Here is a 22214-nt window from a genome sequence, read left to right as displayed (position 1 = left end):
TTTAATTCTTCTATTTCTTTATGTTTTGGTTCTCCTTTAGTTCTTCAAATTTATCAAGTCTTTGTGTAATCAATGCAAGTTGATTAAACCTAACCTCCCATGATTTGTTAATTTTTTTTTAGTTTTTCCTCTAGACTTGCTAATCGGGGGAGCTTGTCATCTCCTCCCCCATTAAATCCATAGAAATAATTATCTCCACTTTCTATTGCACTGCTCTTATCTACATTTCTATTTTTTATTACTTTACTGATTTGTTCGACTTCACCTGTGACGTCTGCACATCTCTTGTTTACATTCCTTCTGACGTCCGGGGCCCGTTCGTCCCCTTCCTCATTTCCTTCCATTTTCCTTGGTAATCCCTCCCCTTCTCCCTTTTCTTCACTTTCCCATTACACATTACTAAAACAACACTGGCACTCCCTCGATGTTGAAGCCCACGAAAATTTCGGTGTTTTTTTTTCCGGAATTCCAATCTTCGCCGTCAATTCGACGATCGTGTGTGTGTGCGTGGAAGCTTAGTCAAGAGTTGGTCTTATGAATTGCTGGAAGATGGTTATTTGAGTTTCTTTCAGAAGTCATTGCATGAAATGGATTTTAGTAGGCTTATTTTCCTGTTAATTTTCACTCTCAGGTCCAGTATCGAATGTGAGACCTAGAAGTTTAGGATTTTATTACAGCAGAAGGATTTGGCCATTTAGTTTTACTGTAGGATATATTCTTGTTTAATGGTTATCTGGTGTGAGTAAAGTCACTCTATCTGAGGAGAGCATACCATTCTGTTATTTTTTAAACTCATTTTAATTTATTCATGGAGGCTATACAAAACAATACACAGAATCTAATGACAAGATGCATGGAAACCATCTCAGTAGAACATTAGCATACAGAAACCAAAATCCTCTCCATAGAACATCACATAAAAGTTATATGTACTCATTTCTATGTATAAGCCCTCAACCCTACTTACCCATACCATTGCAGCATGCTACTCAGACATCCACAACAACCTACCTGAACCACATAGTACATCCAAACTAAACTGCATTAACCTCACACAGGTCACAAAACAAACACTTCAAGACAGAGCAGCAAACTGGTTGTTCCATCTGAGCTTTCCATGTACTGTATTAGTCACACAGGAAAATCTATACTAAGAGAAGCAAGAACCACTCTTGTATGACTACATTCAGATCACCATCCAGCACTAAAACAGTACCAACACAGAACAGGCTTGTCTGTTTATATCAAGGGCTTCTCCCCCCTTATAAGGGAGGTAGCCAGCCAAGAAAAAGAAGAATAAGACTGGCCACAAAAAAAAATGCCCTAGATTTAACCATCACACAGAATACACAGAACACCCCATCTTACACAGCCTCACCCAACCATACCTAGACAGCAACACAGTATTTCTTCACTGAGTGAATTATGGTCCAATCAAGTAGTTGTTTCTAATTATCTGGTGACCATGGGCCCTCCGCAAGAGATCTGGAGCTACTGATTGATTCATTGTAGGGTGTCTATGATTTTCTTATTTTTAGAAACCATGCTGTAGAAGCATAGTTGAGTGCAATTCTCAAGAACAGTTTGTAGACTGTGATTACAGTGTAGTGTCATTCTGGTGACCAAAGCCCCATTTTTTCACTGTTAGGTCCTTGATGTTAGGGCAGAAGAACTTGTGACTAAAAAACTGAGGCTTAGGATTGTAGGGTTCTTTTCCAGGGGAAAGGTTTAGCCATTCAATTTATTGGATGTTTATTTGATTTATTGTTGTCTGTGGTGAGCATTGTTTATAATAATAGCTGTGATGAGGCCTTTATTCTATTTGTAAGCCAAATGGTCCTTCAAGAGACATAGAATTATCTGCCATTAATTATGATAACATTTTTAGAAATGCTAATTCATCATGATGAGCAGTGAGGATATGACTGGGTTTTGCAGGTAACAGGAGCCAACAAGGGTATAGGCTATGGCATAATGAAAGAATTGTGCCAGAAATTTGATGGCCTAGTGTACCTGACGGCACGTAATGAAGAAAGGGGAAAGGCAGCAGTTGCTGAGCTCAACAAGGTTAGTTTTGTTTGGCAAGTGCTATGTATTGTGTACCATGTATTTACTTAACTGTAGTATACAGGAGAGGAGCAACACTTGTGGGTGAGATGTATGTGAAGATGTAAGATGCTGGTCACCATGATTGGGTAAACTATGGGTAATGTTTGTATAAGGCTGGTGATTGTTTGTAGTCATATGTTTTGTAGGGTTTGTAGTTTGTGATGTGTTATAAATTGAATGTATATTGTATGTATATTAGCAAGTTGGTTTCATTGTCTCATCCAAAATTTTTGCCAAAGATTGCTCCAAATGCTTTCAGAATAAGACTTATAATGTTTAAGGGTTGAGTTGTGGAGTGCATCTTTCAGGTGTTGATGTTACCACTCATGAAGTTTTGTCATTTGGTGTTTGGTTTATATTATATATCAAACTGAAGAAAACTAGTAGCAATTTTTTTTGTAATTTATTAATATATACAACCACAGATTTATTTATTTTGGACTTTTTTCCCTACAGTTAGGATACTTTCCAAGATTCCATCTACTTGATATTGACAGTGAAGATAGTATAAACACATTTGCTGAATATCTGAAGAAGACATACAATGGCCTTGATGTTCTTGTCAACAATGCTGCAATTTCATACCAGGTATATTATCTTCTCACCCAAACAGGGGTTGCCTACCCATCTTCACAGAGGACTGGTTCTTCAGTACAATACATGGTACATACATACATACATATACATATACCAATGGCTTTTTCCTTCTTACACAGGGGGTAGCCAAAATGAAACAGGCATAGAAACCACTCCCACCCATTCCATTTCCTACATATTCCACTCCCCTCCACCCTCCTCCCTCCCTCTTATCTTGGCACCTCCTGGATGACGGGTCATCCCTGCATCCTGTCCACTGCCCTGGGTCAGAAGCAGTGTCTCAAGACACAGCACATCCACAGCAAGGCCACTTCATAAATTCGGCAAACCCCCCTCTCTGTCCCCTCATGCAGAAAAGGAGAAGATAGGGAGAAATCCCTTCCGGCTGCATCAAATTTTTTCACATACATACTTCCTCACCCACTCCCCTCATGTATCACAGCATCATCCATACACAACCCTTCTCCATTCACCCCTTTATTCTGTCCTCTCCCATCCTTCTTCAACAGACATTCCTCTCTTTTATAATGCCCCTTTCACCACATCCATCCATCTCATCCTAGGACACCCCCTCATATTCACTTCTTCCACCTCTGCCCTCCACACCTCTTTTACTAATCTTTCTTCACTCATTCTTTCCATGTGTCCAAACCATCCTAATACTCTTTCATCAACCCTATCTCCCAGCTTCCTTTCCACCCTTGTTCTCCTCCTCACCTCCTCATTTCTCACTCTATCTAGCCTAGTAACCACCTATCATACTTTTCAGACATTTCATCTCAAACACATTCAAACTCCTTCTCTCTTCCTCTCTTATGTTCCATGTTTCTGTCCCATACAGTGCTGTTGGCACAATCACTCCTTCATATAACCTCCTCTTAGCATCCATTTCCAGGTGTCTATTTCTCATTACACTTTTTAATCCACCAAGGCATTTACTCGCTTCTCTCAATCAACATTCTACCTCCACCCCCACTCCTCCCTTTCCTGCCACATTTGCACCCAAGTATCTAAAACTATCCACTTCCTCCAGTCTCTCTCCCTTAATGCTCACTTCCAGCCTGCTGTTACTCTCTCCCCTTGTACATCTCATCACCTTACTTTTGCCCACATTTATCTTCAGCTTCCTTCTTTCACACCTTCTCAAACTCTGTCACTAACTTCCTCAACCCCTCCTCTGATCCTGCTACAAGCGCAGTGTCGTCAGCAAACAACTGGCTTATTTCCCACTTTTCTCCATTTTCTTTAACCATCTCCAACCCCTGACCCACTACCCTTGCATTCACCTCTCGCACTACCCCATCCATGTATAGATTGAACAAACAGGGCGACATAACACATCCTTGACAAAGTCCCACCTTTACCTCAAACCATTCACTCTCTCCATTTCTAATCCTAACACAAGCTCTACTACTCTTGTAAAAACTCTTGACTGCTCTTAACAGCTTTCCTCTTATCCCATATATCTGCAGTACCTCCCACAATACCTTCTTGTCTACTCTGTCGTAAGCCTTTTCCAGATCCATAAAAGCCCAAAAAACATCCTTACCTTTTCCTATAGCTTTCTCACATATCTGTCTTACCACAAAAATCTGATCTACACAACCCCTACCTGTCCTAAACCCACACTGCTCCTCACCAATTACTCCCTCTGTTCCTCTCCTAATCCTATCAATCAAGACACTCCCATAAGCCTTCCCAACTACACTCAACAAGCTGATCCCTCTGAAACTATTACACTCATACTTGTTGTCATTTCCCCTGTAAAGTGGGATTATACAGGCACTCCTCCAGTCCTCTGACACTCTACCCTCTCTTAAACAAACATTAAATAACCTCACCAGCCAGTCCACCATCACTGTACCTCCTTTCTTCAGTCATTCTGCATGGCATCCATCCAGACCAGGTGCCTTACCTGCTCTCATCATCTTAACAGCTGCTTTCACTTCATCCTTCCTTATTTCTCCTCCATTTTCCTCACTCATCACTCTCATTTTCTTAGCACTTCCCACTGTAACTACCTTCCCCTCCTTCACATTTAGCAACTCCCTAAAATACTCTGCCCACCTTCCTCTCACTGCCTTCTCTTCCATTATCATCTCTCCATCTGCACCTTTTACCTTTTCTTCTCTACTTGATTTGCCACCTCTTCCTCTCTTAATTTCTTTCCAAAACATCATTTTATTACTTTCAAAATTTTCTGTCATACACTTACCCCATTTCACAACTACTCTCCTCTTTGCTTCCTTTATCTTATGCTTAACTTCCCTTCTCTTTATTTTTAACCTCTCATACAATTCCCTCGTCCTAATTTGTAGCCAATCTATGAATGCCTGCTTCTTCTCTTCTACACATTTCTTTGCTTCCTCATCCCACCACTCACTACCCTTCCTTCTATTTCCTCCTGCCCTCCTTGTTCCACACACCATCTTTGCACACCTTATGACTCCCTCCTTGAACCATCCCCATTCATCCTCCACTCCTAGTTTTACTCTATCCTTCACTCCCTCCCACTTCTCTCTCAGCTTCTTATACTCATTTTCCTTTTCTTTCTTATTTAAGCAGTTCACTCTAAGTACCTCCCTACCTTCTGCCCTTTTCCTCTTTCTCCACCTATTCTCCACTCTCAATTTACCTTCCACCAGAAATTACATGGTAAAATGAAAAATTATGATGATGTCATTGTTCATACTTCCTAAAAGAACATTCTTGTCTTGTTTACTTGTGCATTGTTCTCTATGAAGTTTGTCCATCATGTTACAGTACACCTTCATTATCAACAAGGGGTACCTAAAATACCTGTTGATACCTAAAACCATTAACACCAAAATTCATCTTGTCAAATACCTTCTTGTATTAATTTTTTTCTCCCTTCAACCACTCATATGTCCAATTTATTTTAAGTATTCTAGAAATAAATTAGTTTGATTCATGAATAACAAGTAATGAAATAGAAATGGTAAAAAAAAGATGAATATATCACTTTTCAAAATGTCTTCAATCAGAATTGCAATCAGTATTGTGTTCATCTTCCTTTTAAGTTTCCCTTTATTCAAATTCTATTTCAGTTTCCTGCACAATATGTAGATTTTTCAGACAGTTCATTAATGCTTTGCTTGCTTCATTCCCATTCACCTGTAATATATCCCATGGATGCATTTCTCTCCATCTTCCACAATATACTCTCCTCTTTAATTTCCTTTTTTCTTCTTCTTCTTTTTCTAAATGCCTTTACCATTTCTCTCACCGTTTTCTTTCAGAAGTCTTCCAATTCTTTCCTCACTTCCTCTCACCTTTTTTTTAACATAAAGCATATGTCAAAGTATGAATTAATGATTATTGCTCTTTTTTCTAATCATTATAATATAGTTTGCACAATTTTCTCTTGAGGGACTTTATTATTGTTTTTCTTTACTATGACCACCTCATATAGTACTTGCTGTGATGGAGTTTCTTATCGGTACCAAATAATTAAATACAGAGAACTGCAACAGAACCATTTGGAGAAAAGGCTGAAAACACCATACGAGTAAATTACTTTGGAACATTGAATGTGTGTCATGCCCTGTTTCCATTGCTGCGACCCCATGCTCGGGTGGTTCATGTGTCTAGCAGTTTTGGACACCTGTCCTATATTGACGGTGATGAACCCCAAGCCAGTTCATTACGTTCAAAACTGGGCTCACCTACACTCACTGAAGAAGAGTTAAATGCAATTATGAATGACTATGTAAGGTTAGTATTTATGTAAAATAAAAATGTTCTTGATGAATAATAAATTTGTGATATACAGTACTTGTTTGTTACATAGTGAATAGTAAATATTTTTAAAGAGCTTGGAGTTCATTTCTCAGATGTTGAAGTAAGAAATATTCTTGGACATAGATGTTTCAGTTAGGAAAAATACAGATGAGAGCTTGGACTTTAATCCTTAGCACAGGCTTACACTAATACATAATACAACATAGGCATTAGTCCAAAATTTCCCCTAGAGATGCATGAGAGGGTTTAAGGACCATTGCTAGCTATTTTGGGGCTGCAGGAAACCAATCAGTAAAACTTTAAGCAATAGTTATTATTGTTATAGTAAATGGATACAAATTCATGTATGGCAGATCTCATGTATAGTAGTTCCACAATATTTTCCTTTGTGGCAAGAAAATTAGGTAAATGATTTTCAACTCTCCCTAGTGTTTCATTGCAAAATGTGGAATAGCAATCTTTTTCATCATCATCATCATAACAGAGCAGCCAAAGCAGGAACATGGAAAGAAGAGGGGTGGCAAGACAGGTCCTACTCAGTGAGCAAAGTTGGAATGAGTGCCCTGGCTCGTATCCAGCAAAGGGCTTTTGATCAAGATCCCCAGCCTGACCTTGTTGTGAATAGCTGCCACCCAGGTTATGTTGACACTGATATGTCACTACATTTGGTAGGTCATAAGTATATTTTCCACCACTGCATTTTGATTCTCCTTAAGGAATTTAGGACCAAAGACAAGTACCTGCAAGTGGTGGTTCTGTGATACTGAAGTCACAGAAACTAGTTTCCCTGCTACCCATCTTCAAAATTTCTCAATGGCCTCATCTTCATATTGAAGTGCAGCCCTGAGGAACTGATACGTAGTCTCTGGATTGGGCTTAGGATATACCCTCTCTCTTTCTCTCTCTCTTAACTGACTGTATTTACTCCACCCCCTAATGCAACTGACAGCTACTCTCCTCATCGGGACTACTAGGCCAGACACTCCAGGGAATGACAACAACAACAGTTCTCCTAGTTTAAGCTCCATAAGAACAGTCTTGTTGTAAGCTATGTTGCAAGGGGAACCAGCGACATTGAAATGCATGTAGGGCAATTTACATTTATCAATCAGTGGGTTATGTGTACAGGAGGGTGCATGGTGTGTGCAGAAAGGCTAACAGATATTTGTTCGTGTGGACCCTGAAAGGGCACATCCTTTGCTCCACAGGGCGAAGATGCTGCAAACATTTATGGTATGTTCGCAATTCTCCCTAGCAGCTCTGTATTCTGTGTTTGGTTACATGCGTGTGACATCGACATCCTTCCGAATGTCTGCATTCCTACCTACATTCCATTTTATTCCTAATAGATGCCTGTTTGAGTAGTCATTTGTGTCTATGTGAGACCATGGTCATGCCTGGTATGTGGGGCCCTGCATGCCCTTCTCACGTAGCTGGCCATATGAAAAGGGGCCTTGTTGGTCATATGAAAGGGCCTTTGTGCAAGAAGCGTCACTGCTGGTTAGGGCATCACCGTGTCATGCCACAACACTACTGTACAGTACACCATACTACAGTACACTATGCCACAAGTCCCACAACAATACATTTAATACACCACACATAACAGTTATTTTCTTCCAACAGAGATTTATGGGGGAGCCTGAAGAGCATTGCAAGCAATTGTGGGACAACAAGTATCCAGTCAGTGAAAAAACAAGGCACAAGTTATTATTTAAGACTATTACAAATCTTATTTTAGCCAAAGTTTTTTGTTTTTTTCTATTATTATTTTTTTTTTTTATACATGAGTCATGAGAAGAGGTTTGAAAACAATAATCTTACAGTATAAGCATAAATGTTTTGAGTCTGCATTTTTTTATGATTGGAGACTAATCCTCACTCAAAAGAGAATGCTGATACTTTTGTTTTCTGCCATCCCCATATAGGGTATTGACTCTACATTTTATGCAGTCAATATTTGAGGGACTGTAGTAACATCCCTATGGACCAAGTCACTCAGCATTAACTGTACTTAATTAGGAATGGGAAGGTTATAAGAGGTCATGGGAACAATTTGAGAAAAAATTAATGTATTTTCTCTCTTGGCTGCCATATTATAGAGTATTTTCTTCTTCAGGGACCAGCCACCATTGAGGAAGGAGCAGTGTCTCCATGTTACTTGGCACTCCTTCCCAACAATATCAAGGACCTACGAGGAGCCTATATATGGTCCAAGAAAGAGATTATTGATTGGGTCCATGGACCCATCCCTGACACAGACTAAAAAATTTAAATGTGCCCATTTACCAATTGTCTCCGAGTAGTAGATACTGAAGAATATTAGTAATACTTGCTGTGCTTTTTTTTTTCTTCTTTTTTGTGAAGTCATAGTGGTTGTACTATTTGCACAAAAAATAAATAGGAAAGACATGGCTGGAGTGAAGGTAAAAGTAGTGACTGACATGGGAAAATTTGACAAGTTGGCAAAATGTAGGGACTAAGGGAAATCAGCTTGGCAAAACACCAGTTGTTGTGATTTGTGTGATATGTGGACCTAAAACTAGTCAATGTTAACATTGTGACAATAATAATTGTTGCCTCAACTTTTGCAAAATAGAAAATGTTTGAAAATATGCAAGAAATAGTTGAAATTTACAGGGAGAATTATATATACATGTAAATATAAGTACTCTCAACATATATCTTCAGTTTCTTTCCCTCGGATCTCTCCCAAGGTATGGGCTACAATGCATTTGTAATCCTCTATCATCACTACTCTGCCAGAGAAACATCACATTGAACATGGTTGGTTATATATGTCATATTATATATATATAAGGAAGTGTTGACAGCCATTACCCCAACTCGTTCCATCATGGTCAATATCTTTGAATGTATTTAGACAAATGGGCACACTCATAATAGGTATGTGAAGACAGACCATGTTTATCTGATTGAAATGTGGAGGAAAGTGACTTGAATTCCATTTGAGGACCGCATTGGAACCTGGTGTTGTGGTAGACTATAAGCTCAAGTTTCATCAACATTTTCCAATAAAGGTAATAAGGCAAAACTTGGTGGTGTAGTCAGCATATTTCAGGCGTCATCTTTTATTTATCTGATTGTAATGCCACGTCCACACAGTCAACCACTGTCCACTAGGCACGAGGGCTTTGCTCGACAACGGGCAAATTCATCAGGCAAACCATCAAACTGTCTGTTCCCGGCACCATATGCAGGCAGTGGATAGAGGGCTGACATCGCTGCCAAACGCACGAGGTGAGCTGCAAGCAAAGTTAGCAAACCCACTGGGTACAGACCGAAGTTACCTTACTACCATGTTCGCACCTAGTACTAGTACCTACTGGTCTCAATAAGACGTGCTATTGGTGCTATGCTTTTCCTCATATTTGTCTCTTGCCTTTGTATATATGGCTCCACTTTCGAAAGGAGAAAAGAAAAGCTGCTAATGTTCATTCTTATGTAACTGCAAAACAATTTTTCGTTTTCATCCTGCAATTCACGTAGAATTGTCACCGAGCTTCCCATTAAATCACGTCTTTGTAACCACTCCCGGCATCAGACATGTCTCCATAATTTCTTGTTTTTCTTTTTAATGCAGGTAGCAATTATAATGCTGTAAAGTGCTGCCTTCTTTCCAAGTATGGCGGGAACCATGGTTATCGTACCGCACTGAACTACTCCCTCCCAATCTCTGCTTGCGGCCAACTAACCTCCAACCACCATCGTCAGCTATGTGGACACTTTGCGGGCCAAGTGTGCAGACTTTGCACGGTAAGGGCAGTCTGCCAGGCACAGCTCGACCGTGTGGACGCGGCTTAACGTACAAGGAAGCAATTTGAATTCCATTAGAGGACTCCACAATAGATTCTGGTGTTATATATCATAAGCTCAAGTTTCATCAATATGCTTCTAATAAGGATAATAAAGCAAGTGGTACAGCCAACAGTATTTTTCAGGCATCAATTGGGAGGCATCTTTTATGACTTACCTATTGCCCATTTCAGTGGTTCCTGATACCATTGTACATAGATGCCATGAATGTAGTAAAAATATTACAAATCTGAGTCAATTAACAGACTGTAGAGAGCTTACAAAACTTGATGGAGCTTGTTTTCCACTGTTTTTACTATGATTGTGAGCCTTGAGCAAGTAATATGGTTATCTGGCAAACTATGACAAGACTTGGCACCATGAAATACACTCCACTGCCTTTGTCAGTTTCCAAGTATAGGCTGGAATTATACATTGATTGAAAACCAGTCATCCAGGAGCCAAAAAATAAAGAGGGAGGGGTGGTGAGTAGGATTGGAGTATGTAGGGATGAAATGGGAGTGGATTTGTGCCTTTGGTCTTGGCTACCTCCTTTGTAAAGGGGAAAAGGCCCTTGGTATGTAAACTTTGCATTTCTAATATTAAGGTAGAGACCCTATCATATTTTTATTTTTGTCAACCATTTTCCAGCTAATTGTAAGTTTTTATTTCATCATGATCTTTTGTTTTATCAATCAAATTAGCCATCCCGAGTCCACTGTTGAACAAAGGCCTCCTTCACACGACTGCACCAACCTCTGCCATGTCACTCCTGCAAACTTCTCAACCTCCTGTCTGGTCTCCCTCTTCCAATCTCGCAGCGTCCACTCAGTAACACACTTGCTCCATTGCTCATCAGTCGTTCACACTAACTTACCAGCCCAATTCCACTTATCACCTAGTCAAAATAATTATACTCTTCAAGATCCAAACCATCAATGAGGATCTTGAAGAACACTTTGGTTTTACTCATGCATTTTTCAATCCTATAAAAACAAGAATAAAGAAGTCTGCAAGATACCACAAGGCCTACACTAGGCAGCTCTGTATCCATTACCTCATGTCATATCCCCATCCACAAATTGTCTAAACGTTTTTTAAAACAACTGATAGTTTCAGCGCTTACTAAGTTTATTCCATTCATCAACCACCCTATTGGTAAACCAATTCTTGCCTCCTACTTCCTTCCAAAATCTAAATTTGTCCAGTTTATACCCATTACTGCAAGTTTGATGACCTTGTTTGCATCTCCCTTGTTATAACCTTTGATCCACTTGAACACTTCTATTTTGATATTTCCCTTGTTCAGATCACTCTTAATATCCTGCAAATCTTAAGCCAGTTCTGATATATCATCTGCAAATACTGGGTGATAACCTTCTTACATTGGATGAAATGTAAAATGATAGAAAGAAAATCCAAATTGAGATGTGTATGAAAATATTTTATTTATAGAAGCCTGTAATTACCTCAATATACACTGTCTCTCCCACAGTGGATCGATTTGTTTTAGTGCATAATTTTTTTTTCCCCAAACAGTTGTCAATTGTTTACTCTTACTTGCTCTTTAGTAATATCTTGGTGGAGCATAAAATGTAACATTACTGGGATTAGTACCTCCCTTGTATTACATATAACATTGTATCTTCCCATTGGGTTACAGAGCAGGATGCCTAGTCCCACACTCCATCCCATTTTAGAAGTCTTTACCACCAAAGTGGGAGGACTCTATGGCAGTATTCTTTCTTCCCCCTACCACAGGGGAGCAGCAAAACTGTAAATGTATACTCAAAGAAGTGGTACAAGACAGAATTAACAGGGTGTGACCGCATAACAGAACAGTCGCATCATTTTTCTACGACGAAAGATTTCCTCTAACATAGAGAAAATGATGTGAGACTGGTCTATGGGGGCACCCCATATAGTCCCTAACGTATTGATTACATGCTAATGCACAATTTATACCACACAACATGCAGCCAATAAACCAATGGATAGGGATGAATGAAGTGGCTGTGTATAGATGATACTGTTATGCAAGGAAGGGAGGGGTGTGGTTAGGGGATGCTTGTGTGTGTACGATACTCTGACATGCCTTAAGGAATTTCTCCATGTCTTCTCTTTGTGCATGATGGGGCAGATGGGGAATCACCAATTAAGTGAAGTGGCCTTGCTGTGTTTGTGTAGTGCCTTGCTACATTGCTTCTGACCCAGGGGGGCAGTGGGTGGGATAAAGGAATGATCCGTTATCCATGAGGAGCTAAGATAACAGGAAAGGGTGGTGGATATGGGAGTAAGTATGTGCCTTTGACTTGGATACCTCCCTTATAAGAGAGGGAACTCTTGGTATATGGATAGATTATTATATACCAAGGAGTTTTCCCCCCCTTACTAATGTAGCCAAGTCAAAAGACACATGCCCACTCCCACCCATACCTCTATCATCTTGGCTCCTCATAGATGACTGGTCATCCCTGTATCCTGCCCACTGCCCTGAGTTGTAAGCATTGCAACAAAACACAGCACATCCAAAGCAAAACCCCTTGCCTTAATTGGCAATTCCCACCCCCTCATGCAGAAAAAGAAAAACAAGGAGAAACCCCTCATTCATTCCATGTGTCCAAATCACCCCAATACTCAACTCTATCTGCTCTTCATGGATGACAGACAATGTAGCAGGACACAGCACATCCACAGCAAGTCTGCTTCACTTAATTGGCAACCAGCCTCTTCATCCCCTTATGCATAGAAAGAGAAGACTGGGAGAAACTCCTTTGGGCTACATCAAAATATTCACATTTACCACTCCCTAACCCTCCCTTTCATCACAATATCATCTATGGCAGAAGGAGGTTGTTCAAGATGTACTACTAGTATCAACTGGCTTTACGAGAACTACGACGGGTGCCCGACTGAGAACTATCAGATGATCTGGAAGACCTTGTGGCTCGTAATTCGGTGACATTTTCTTTATTTAATCTCTTTGATGTCCTTACAGGAGGGGTATCAGTGCTTCCACTTTTGTTTCTCAGCGAGGCATCATTTGATGTCCTCCTCGTTGATCTCCCCACCGGTAACGAATCTTCTGAAGTTGAACTCCTTGTTGATCGCACTGTTGAAGCGTCTTCACTGTCAGACTTCCTTGCTGCTGCAGGTGAATCTTTATTAGCTGATGTTCTGGTTGAATTCTTTCCCTTTGCTGTTGTGGTGGTTCTTGTGTTTAACTTTGTTTCCACAATGGGGGAATTGCTAGTAGAAGAGGTAGAAACGGTTCTCCGAGATCTACCCGATGAGGATAAACTGTCTGGTGACGAGGATGATTGTGACCCTCTTGTAACTCTGGTAAAGCGTAACTGGGGTTTAACTGGTGAATCTTTACTAGACCTAGATGTCCTTGTTGATTGCTGTCCTGAACTTTCCTCAGATGTGCTGCTGTGTGTAAATGAAAATGTAAGAAAGGGAAAAAAGAAAAGATTACATATTTCAAGAATACATGAATAAGAACAATTATTATACAAGCAACATAGTACTCTAACCCATGTGAGGGCTTCAGTATGTCTTAAAATATAAAAAACAAAATGTATCAAAGAACATTAATTTCATACTTGTACAATCAAATATATATCTGCATATGCACAAATTAAGGAACCCTTGAAGCAGCCAATTGTAAGGGCATACCTCAATAATTTTGGAATTTTGGCAGGTTTGCTGATGTTTTTGCAACTGGAGCCCGGAGAGCTGTCTTTATAGGGCCGCCTGCCAAGCTTACTGGGAGTACTATCAAGAGAGCTCTCATATCTGCTCAGTCCATTGGTTTCAGAATATGCCAATTATAAATTTTTGTTTCAGTACACTAACAAGTATGTACTTGTCTACATATCATATGTACAGAATCATACTAGAAAAATTGTACTTTACATTATTATAAACAACTAAACATAGTTAATATGAGAGATGATATCACGGGCATCTTCCCCCTTACAAGAGAGGTAGCCAAAGTCAAAAGGCATAATTCCACTCCCTCCTATTTCCTCCCCACCCACTCTACTCCCATTCACCACCCCTCCCTTTTTTCTTTCAAAAAATATGAGAGAGGGGGGGGATGAGGAAAGCTAATGAGATATTATGTTGTCATGTAGAAATATAGTCCCATCACTCAGTCCTGTTTTAGCCACCTTTTACGACCAAAGTGCAAAAACTTTATGGCAGTATTCTTTCTTCCCCTGAACACAGGATGTCTTGCTCCACTGCTTCTGACCCTGCAGGGCAGTGGGCAGGATACAGGGATGACCCTTCACCCACAAGGAGCTATGAGAGGAAGAAAGGGTAGTGGGTGGGAGCGAGTCCGTGCCTTTCGACTTGGCAACTTGTCTTATAAGGGGGTAAAAAAGCCCTTGAATATGTTGTCTGGGTAAGGCATAGAGCAGTGTAAAGTGAGGTGTTCATTGTCTTCTGTGTAGTGACTGCATGTGGGATTTGACTCTATGAAGATGGAGTTATGAAAGGTTAGCTAAAAATTCAATCTTACCCCTTAGAACTGGCTGTTCTTTCTGTACTATTTTCTTCATCTACACTATTTTCTGTCTCCAAATCCTCATGGTCTTCCCGGGTTGCTGCAGACTCACTTTCTCCAATTTCGTCACCACTTTGCTCCTGTGGGCTTTTGGATACCAAATCATTCACATTCTCTATTCCTGCTTCATCTGTACTGAGAGACTCTTTTGTGGCAGGCAATTCGGTATCATTATCCTTGAAAAGGTCGGGACTCCCATCCCTCTCCTCTTCATTAGTCGGAGTCCTACAGTGGAAAAAGTAAAATAAAATGAAAATTCACATACTGTAACTGTCACACTGTTTGGAGAGTGTACCAAACTTCCATCTCATAAACCAACCCATAAGTTCAATATGTGCAGAAAATTCAATATAATAAAACTTTTGGCCATAATGACAAAGCCATTAGTTCAATATACTGAGGGTATACTGTATTCTGTTTTGCTGATACAATATCATTCATACTGGCTACATCAAAACCTCTCCTGTTCAGCTGTGGTCCTTTAACAAATGCAATAGCATTACACTTTAACAGCTCATCTTGTACGATGAAGTTCACCTGACAAGATGACCTGCTGAAATAGTCCTGTGCAGATTAACTCGTAATAAACTGCAAGTCAGTTGTTTTTACACACATACAATTGGTGAGTGCTCATCTAGTCACAATTTAAGACCTGTCACTAATACAAGCATTCACCCATCCTATGTGGTATATTTTCAGCTGTTGAAGAAATCATGTTAAACCTAGAAATGAAGTCACTCATTAATTTGCAGCTTTAAGGTCATAAACAAACAAACAAAAAAATTGTCAACTTACAATTCCACCTCATTTTCACCTCCACACTGATCTGTAAGAATTTTGTCCACTTTTTCTGCAAAGGTTATGCTTTTTACCTGAAAAAGATGAACAATTATAAGCGAACATGCACTTCTATTTCCATCCCAGAGCCTTTTCTAACACCACACTGAAACAAAATCTGTAATCAGGCTATTGGGATCATGGGGGGGGGAGAGAGAGAGAGAGAGAGATAGAGAGAGAGAGAACTAAACTTGATAAAATCATTTAAATTCAATTTGGCCTTGACTAAATGATAATCTCTCAAAGGTCTATTCACCTCAAAAATGATCAATAAAAGGGGCAATTGAAAAGCTCTTTATGTGGACCTTCAAAATGGGCAGATGAACTTGTTTTTAACAACCCCTTTGGTACGATTACACCTACGTATGCCTCATAAGACGTGAGTGTATACGAGGATGCCGGTGTTGGCTTCTTGATTATATCTATTTTGTAGTTGTAGCTGAGTGACCCCCATATTCTGTGAACTGGCTTGATCATATTTTCTGGGGAAGAGGGGAATGTCTGGTGAGGAAGGAAGGGTGGGGACGGTAGTCAGAGGTGAGTGGAGAATGGTGGGATATGGGTGATGGTGTGACTGCGTGAGGAGGCAGGGGGGGGGGGGTGGGGGGTAGGGTAGTATGTGTGAGTAAATCTTGACGCAGCCCGAAGGGATTTCTCCCCGTCCTCTCCTTATATGCAACGGGGGACGGAGAGGGGGGGTCGCCGATTAAATGAAGCGGCCTTGCTGTGGATGTACTGTGTCTTGCGACACTGCTTCTGACCCAGGGCGGTGGGCGGGGTGCAGGGATGACCCGTCATCCAGGAGGTGCTCAGATGAGAGGAAGGGTGGGAGGGGTGTGGAGTGTATTTGGGGATGAAATGGGTGGGAGTGTTTTTATGCCTTTCCCTTTTTGGCTACCTCCCTTGGAAGGGGGAAAAAGCCTTGGTATATGTATGTATGTAATAATATTCAGAGTGAAAGAGAATGAGTAATACAGCAGTGACTTTATATTTCATAACACAAGTATTGTGGTGCATCATCAAATCATCATACACCAGGCAGCTGATGCTACACCTCTTTTACTAATCTTTCTTCACTCATTCTTTCTAAATGTCCAAACTATACCAATACTTTCATGAGCCCTACTTGCCATCTCCTTTTTCATCCCCAACTCTCCTCCACACCTCTCTGTTTCTCATTCCATCCAACCTTGTAACTCCTACCATACTTCTCGGACATTTCACTCTCAAAACACATTTAAAAATTTCTCTTCATCTCTCTTAAATTCCAAGTCTCCACCCCATACATTGCCATCAGCACAATCACCCCTTCATATTACAGCCTCTTTGCATCCATTCCCAGATGCCTATTTCTCATGACACGTTTTAAATCCCCAAAGGTATTTACTAGTGACACAATTGAGGCCCCGCATGGAGAAGTGTCCCATGTGAAACAATGGCCGGTTTTGAGTTACGCACATATAACACACTATTTTGCGCCGGCCAGTGAGCATGAGGTTTTTACCACTTTGTTTTAGGAGCATTTCGACCATATTGCAGGTCATGTTTTGTCCTTTTCAACATGCTCGGATTGAAGTAGAAGGGCCAAAATAGTGTTATATGTACATAACTCAACACCGGGCCATTGTGTCGCATGGGACACTTCTCCATGCAGGGCCTCAATTGTTCAAAAATGTAATTTTCGCAGGAAAATTAATTTTTCCGATACAAACCTGAGGTACTCCTTACCCAAGGATACGCGGCGCGTTCTACCGCTAACACTGTGTGTGCTTGAAAAACACCTCACTCCGAGGGTCTGGGCAACCATTATCCTCAGTAAGGGGCCCTCCTGGGGCAAGGGGGGCCCCCCCTCCCCCCGCAAGGGTAGGAGGGTAGAAGCTCCATTGTCTGAGCCAGGTATGAAATTAGTCACGAGGGTTGACAGGCCAGGGAGAAGGAACTACTAGCGGGGTGGATGAGGAGGGCCATTAGAGGTAAGGAGTACCTCAGGTTTGTATCAGGGAAAAATTAATTTTCCTGCGAAAATTACATTTGTTCCGAAGAATACAAACTCTTCGGTACTCCTTACCCAAGGAGACTTGGACTTAGGGGGGAAGGAAGTATTTGTCTAGCCTGGGAAACCCTCGTAAGGAGAAAATGTAGAGTGCTAAGATCTACGTTGACCAGACCCTTATACATTCCCCGAAACTGTGAAGGGCACCTGGATCTGTTCCCAGAGTGGAGACAGACAGGGCATACTCACTTTGTACCCCTTGTAGGGCTCGAACTGATTCCCTTGGAATGCTTGAGAGCCCTCGGTGAGGTAAGGGAATGTAGGAGTATGAGAAGGACTTGAGATAGGTATCCCCGTGGTTGCCGATCCAGAACTTGGATGAGGCTTCAGGGTTGGCTGTGTGCCATTGGTACGGGGTATGTTATCTCAGGACTTCTTGGGCAGCCACTATGGGGCCTAGAGAGAAGGTCCCTAAGGATTCCCACATGACATCTTTGAGGTAAAAGGAAGTGAACGTAGTCTGGGACTTCCATATACCTGCTTGAAGGACCTGGTTGACTGACCGATTCTTTCGGAAGACTAGGGAGGGTCCTATTGCCCTGAGGTCATGAGCTTTTGCTCCAGGGTAATCCGTGGGGCTCGAGGCGTAGGCCCTGCGGATGACTTCCTTGATCCAGTAAGAAATGGAAGTCTTAGTGACGGGCTTGGGTGTACCCCTGGTAGAGACGAACAGTCTTGGCAAGTCTGGTCTAAGATGCTTCGTCCTCTTGAGGTAGGTCCGGATAGCACGTACCGGGCATAGGACCATTTCTGCATGTTCGCCCCCTACAAAGTCGTCCAAGGAAGGAATACTAAAGGACCAGAATCTAGGGTCGGCTTTGGCCGGATCCTGGTTTTTGGCAACGAATTGGGGCAGAAAAGTGAAGGAGACCTCTTGCCATCCTTTCGAGTGGGCGACTCGATAAGAGATGGCATGCAACTCCCCGACCCTCTTGGAAGACGCCAGGGCCAAGAGAAAGACTGTCTTCAAGGTGAGGTCCTTGAAATTAGCATCTCGGAGGGGTTCGTAAGGGGGGCCCCGCAGAGCGTTGAGGACTAATGCCACATCCCATGGAGGAGAAGTGATCTCCCTGGGGGGGCATGATTTTCTGAAATGTCTGAAGAGCATGGAAATTTCTGGAGACAGGGCTAGATCCATGCCCTTCAGAGAAAACACCTGATTAAGAGCTGCCCTATAGCCCTGCACTGCCGAGAGGGAGATCTTCTTGGACTTCCGGAGGAAGTGGAAGAAGGAGGCAATCAGAGGAATGGTGGCTTGCTCTGGGGCTATTGCTCGGGAGTGGCACCATTCTGCAAAAGCATTCCACTTCCCTTGATAAAGGGCAGCTGAGGAAGAGCGAATAGGGGAGGACATGTCTTCTGCCACTTCTTTGGGGAAACCCTTCTCTAGGAGGATCCGGACCATAGTCTGAACGCGTGAAGTGCCAGGGCTGACGGGTTCTTGTGCCAGGCCCCGTTGACTGGTTGATGTAGAAGGTCGGGTCTTCCCTGAAGGGCCAGGGGCTCCTCCACTGCTAGCTCGAGGGCGTCTGGAAACCATGGGGCTTCCGGCCACCAGGGAGCGATCAAAGTCATCCGAAGGTTGGATGCATTTCGTACTCTCTGGAGCACCTTTTGGAGCAAGGGAAACGGTGGGAAAGCGTAGGTGTCGAGGTTGTCCCAGCTTTGCAGAAGAGCATCCTCTCCCGCTGCCAGCGGATCCGGGAGAGGGCTGAAATACACCGGGAGCTGGTGGTTCCATCTGGTGGCGAAAAGGTCCACCAGAGGGGAGCCCCATTTGTTGATGAGGAAGGTCGCCACTTCCGGATGGAGGGACCACTCCGTGCTGATTACCTGACTCCTTCTGCTGAGGTGGTCCGCCCAGACATTCTTTTTCCCTGGGATGTAGCGAGCTCTGAGTGTCACTTGGAGGTTCTCGGCTAATAGGAGGATCTCCATAGTGAGATGGCAGAGGTCCTGGGAGACTGTGCCCCCTGCTTGTTCAGGTAGGCTACTACCGAGGAATTGTCCGACATGATGCCCACAACTTTCCCCGAGATTTGACCCGAGAAGTGACGGAGAGCCAGCAGTACCGCTTTCAATTCTAGCCAGTTGATATGGGCTGTCCGCTCGACCGTGGACCAGGAACCGCTGACGTGATCGTCGTTGAGGTGGGCCCCCCAGCCCTCCTTGGAGGCATCGGAGAAGAGGAGGACTTCGGGGGGAGATGGGCCGAGGGGCATCCCCACGAGCAGGTTGCACGGGTCCTTCCACCAGAGAAGAGAATGCTTGACCTCTCCGGTAAGGGTGATGTGTTGACGGGTGTCTCCCCTTAGCGGGGACCACTGGGACTTGAGGAGCCACTGTAGGGGTCGCATTCTCAGTCTGCTCCTGGGTATTAACCTCTCGACGGAGGCCATGTGGCCCAGGAGGACTTGGCACTGTTTGGCCGTGAGGAACCCGGTCGATAGTGCCTGCACGACGAGGGAAGAGAGATTCTGGATTCGCTTCTCTACTGGGAATGCCTGCATGAGGGAAGAGTCCAGAACCATACCCAGGTACGTGACTCTCTGTCTTGGAATGAAATCTGACTTCGTCCGGTTGACCGTGGAGCCCAATTTGCGGATGAAAGCTAGGACTATCCCCAGGTGGTCGCGGCATAGCTGGGCGGAGTGTGCCAGGATCAGCCAATCGTCCAGGTAACGGAGTAGGCGAATCCCTCTGGAGTGGGACCACGCTGAGACGAGTTTGAACACTCTGGTGAAGACTTGGGGTGCTGTGGAGAGGCCGAAGCATAGGCAGGTGAATTGAAAAGTGGTCCCCTTGTGGACGAAGCGGAGGAATTTTCGGGATGAGGGATGGACAGGTATTTGGAAATAGGCGTCCTGGAGGTCCAGGGACACCATGAAGTCCCCTTCCCTGATAGACGCCCTCACGGCCTCTGGGGTGTCCATCCGGAACTTCGTCAGGGAAAGGAACTTGTTGAGAGGAGACAGATCGATGACAGGTCTCCACCCCCCTGTAGCCTTTGGTACTAGGAATAGCCTCGAGTAGAACCCCGGGTCCGGAGTTGAGACTTCCTCGAGTGCTCCTTTCTGGAGCAGAGTGGAGATTTCCTCCACTAGGGCCCGCCCGCGATCCGAGTCCGGATGGTAGTTGCTGACTTGGATGGGATAGGGGGAGAGGCTGGGGATGGTGTGAAAAGGAAGACGATAGCCTGCCTTGATAACCTGGATGGTCCAGTCCTCCGCCCCGGCAGCCTCCCATTCTCTCCAGTAGAGAGAGAGGCAACCTCCTATCCTGTGCGGGAGGGCAGGCGAGTTCCTAGAATTTCCTGCGTTGGGGTCCAGAGCCTCTATGATGTTTGCGCCCCTGTTCTCTATTGGGGAAGGGGCGGGGCTTTCCTGTCTGGGCTTTGGACTTCGAATGGGGAGGGGGCCCGGCTTCCCGCTTAGGGAGACGAAAAGGCTGCCTCTGCGTCTGAAAGGACCGAGGGGTCGATGGGGGGGTGGTCCTTGGCCTCGAGCTAGAGACGGCTGTTCTCTCGATGGCTCTGTTGTGTAGCAACTGGTTGGTGCTAGCGATTGCCGAGTCCACCACATCCGGGGGAATCAGCGTGTGGGTGAGCAGGGGGGCCCTCCTCAAAGGAGCATAAATCTCCCTGAGGAGGGGGTCACTGGGGTCCCCGAGGATGGTGTCTCTCCTGCGGGACTCGAAGTTGGCCCAGGACGTTGAGAGACAGGAAGCCTGATGCTTCAGGGCTCTGCTCGCGCTTGCCAAAAAAGCCTGGAGGTCGCATTCTTCCTGGGGTTGTAGTTCGGGTAAGAACTCCCTCGCCGAGGCAAGGAGGCGTTCTAGCCAGTTCACCGCCAGGGACAGAGCCAGTGAATGAATGTGGTCGCTGACTTCCCTGCCGGAGAGGAGGACGTTTCGTCTGCGCAGCGACTCGGCATCCGCCTTAACCAGCTCTGGTAACCTCGCCGGGATCGAGGCAGGTCTGAGGGTTGACCCCGATGGGGTGTAGAAGCGCTTCTGGTGTTCCAATGGGACCGGATGCCAACGCGCCCTCTCGGTCGTCCTTGTTGCGAGAGCGTCGGAGGCCTGGGCCATGGCCCTCGCCGTCTGCGTACTCCATGGAAGGTGGAGGGGAGTAGGCTGGGCTTTGTGAGAGTTGGCCGCCATGAAGATGTCAGACTCGAATGTGGCTTCCTCTTCTTTCGGGGGGCCCAGTCGATTCGCCCTCCGAACCCTCGCGAGGACGTCCGAGAAGGAAGGTGGGACCACCATCGAGGATTCCGACTGGGAAACGGGAGGGGAAAGGGAGCGTGACCCCCCCCCTACGGCGCTGTGGACATCGTCGTCGGCGTAGGAGGGGTCGGCACGGGCAGAGAGGAACCGCACGCTACCATCCTCGTCACTGATGGGTTCAGGGGGGGGGCTGAGCAAGTGGAAGCTGGTCGAGGGGGGCCCTTGGGGGCGGAGACTCCT

The 22214-nt window shown here is 43.9% G+C and overlaps 2 protein-coding genes across 11 annotated transcripts in view; one reads left to right on the top strand and one right to left on the bottom strand.

Annotated features, from left to right (window-relative positions):
• LOC143028177 (carbonyl reductase [NADPH] 1-like) overlaps nucleotides 1–9150 on the top strand; it is a 46462-nt gene extending 37312 nt beyond the window's left edge. For 2 of the 6 annotated variants that reach the window (XM_076189924.1, XM_076189927.1), the window contains 5 exons: nucleotides 1939–2067; nucleotides 2566–2697; nucleotides 6188–6441; nucleotides 6953–7136; nucleotides 8588–9150. In XM_076189924.1, the coding sequence (XP_076046039.1) occupies nucleotides 1939–2067; nucleotides 2566–2697; nucleotides 6188–6441; nucleotides 6953–7136; nucleotides 8588–8734 (846 nt within the window). In that variant the 3' untranslated portion in view covers nucleotides 8735–9150. Of the gene's footprint in view, nucleotides 1–164; nucleotides 353–384; nucleotides 553–642; nucleotides 1509–1938; nucleotides 2068–2565; nucleotides 2698–6187; nucleotides 6442–6952; nucleotides 7137–8587 lie in introns of those variants that run through there. The other 4 variants (XM_076189926.1, XM_076189925.1, XM_076189928.1 and 1 more) reach the window with 4 other exon arrangements.
• A 2557-nt stretch (nucleotides 9151–11707) lies between these two features.
• Nucleotides 11708–22214, bottom strand: part of Cap-G (Chromosome associated protein G) — a 28938-nt gene continuing 18431 nt past the window's right edge. For 2 of the 5 annotated variants that reach the window (XM_076189919.1, XM_076189920.1), the window contains exons 18-21: nucleotides 15653–15729; nucleotides 14813–15082; nucleotides 13963–14082; nucleotides 11708–13716 (exon numbers count right to left, since the gene is read on the bottom strand). In XM_076189919.1, coding sequence (XP_076046034.1) covers nucleotides 13161–13716; nucleotides 13963–14082; nucleotides 14813–15082; nucleotides 15653–15729 — 1023 coding nt within the window. In that variant the 3' untranslated portion in view covers nucleotides 11708–13160. The remainder of the gene's footprint in view (nucleotides 13717–13962; nucleotides 14083–14812; nucleotides 15083–15652; nucleotides 15730–22214) is intronic. The other 3 variants (XM_076189921.1, XM_076189922.1, XM_076189923.1) reach the window with 3 other exon arrangements.

This window comes from Oratosquilla oratoria, chromosome 9, assembly GCF_046742065.1.
Source record: "Oratosquilla oratoria isolate Oo_2021 chromosome 9, ASM4674206v1, whole genome shotgun sequence".
NCBI lineage: Eukaryota > Metazoa > Arthropoda > Malacostraca > Stomatopoda > Squillidae > Oratosquilla > Oratosquilla oratoria.
The sequence above is the reverse complement of the archived record's forward strand: the minus strand, read 5'-3'. Positions and strand labels throughout refer to the sequence as shown.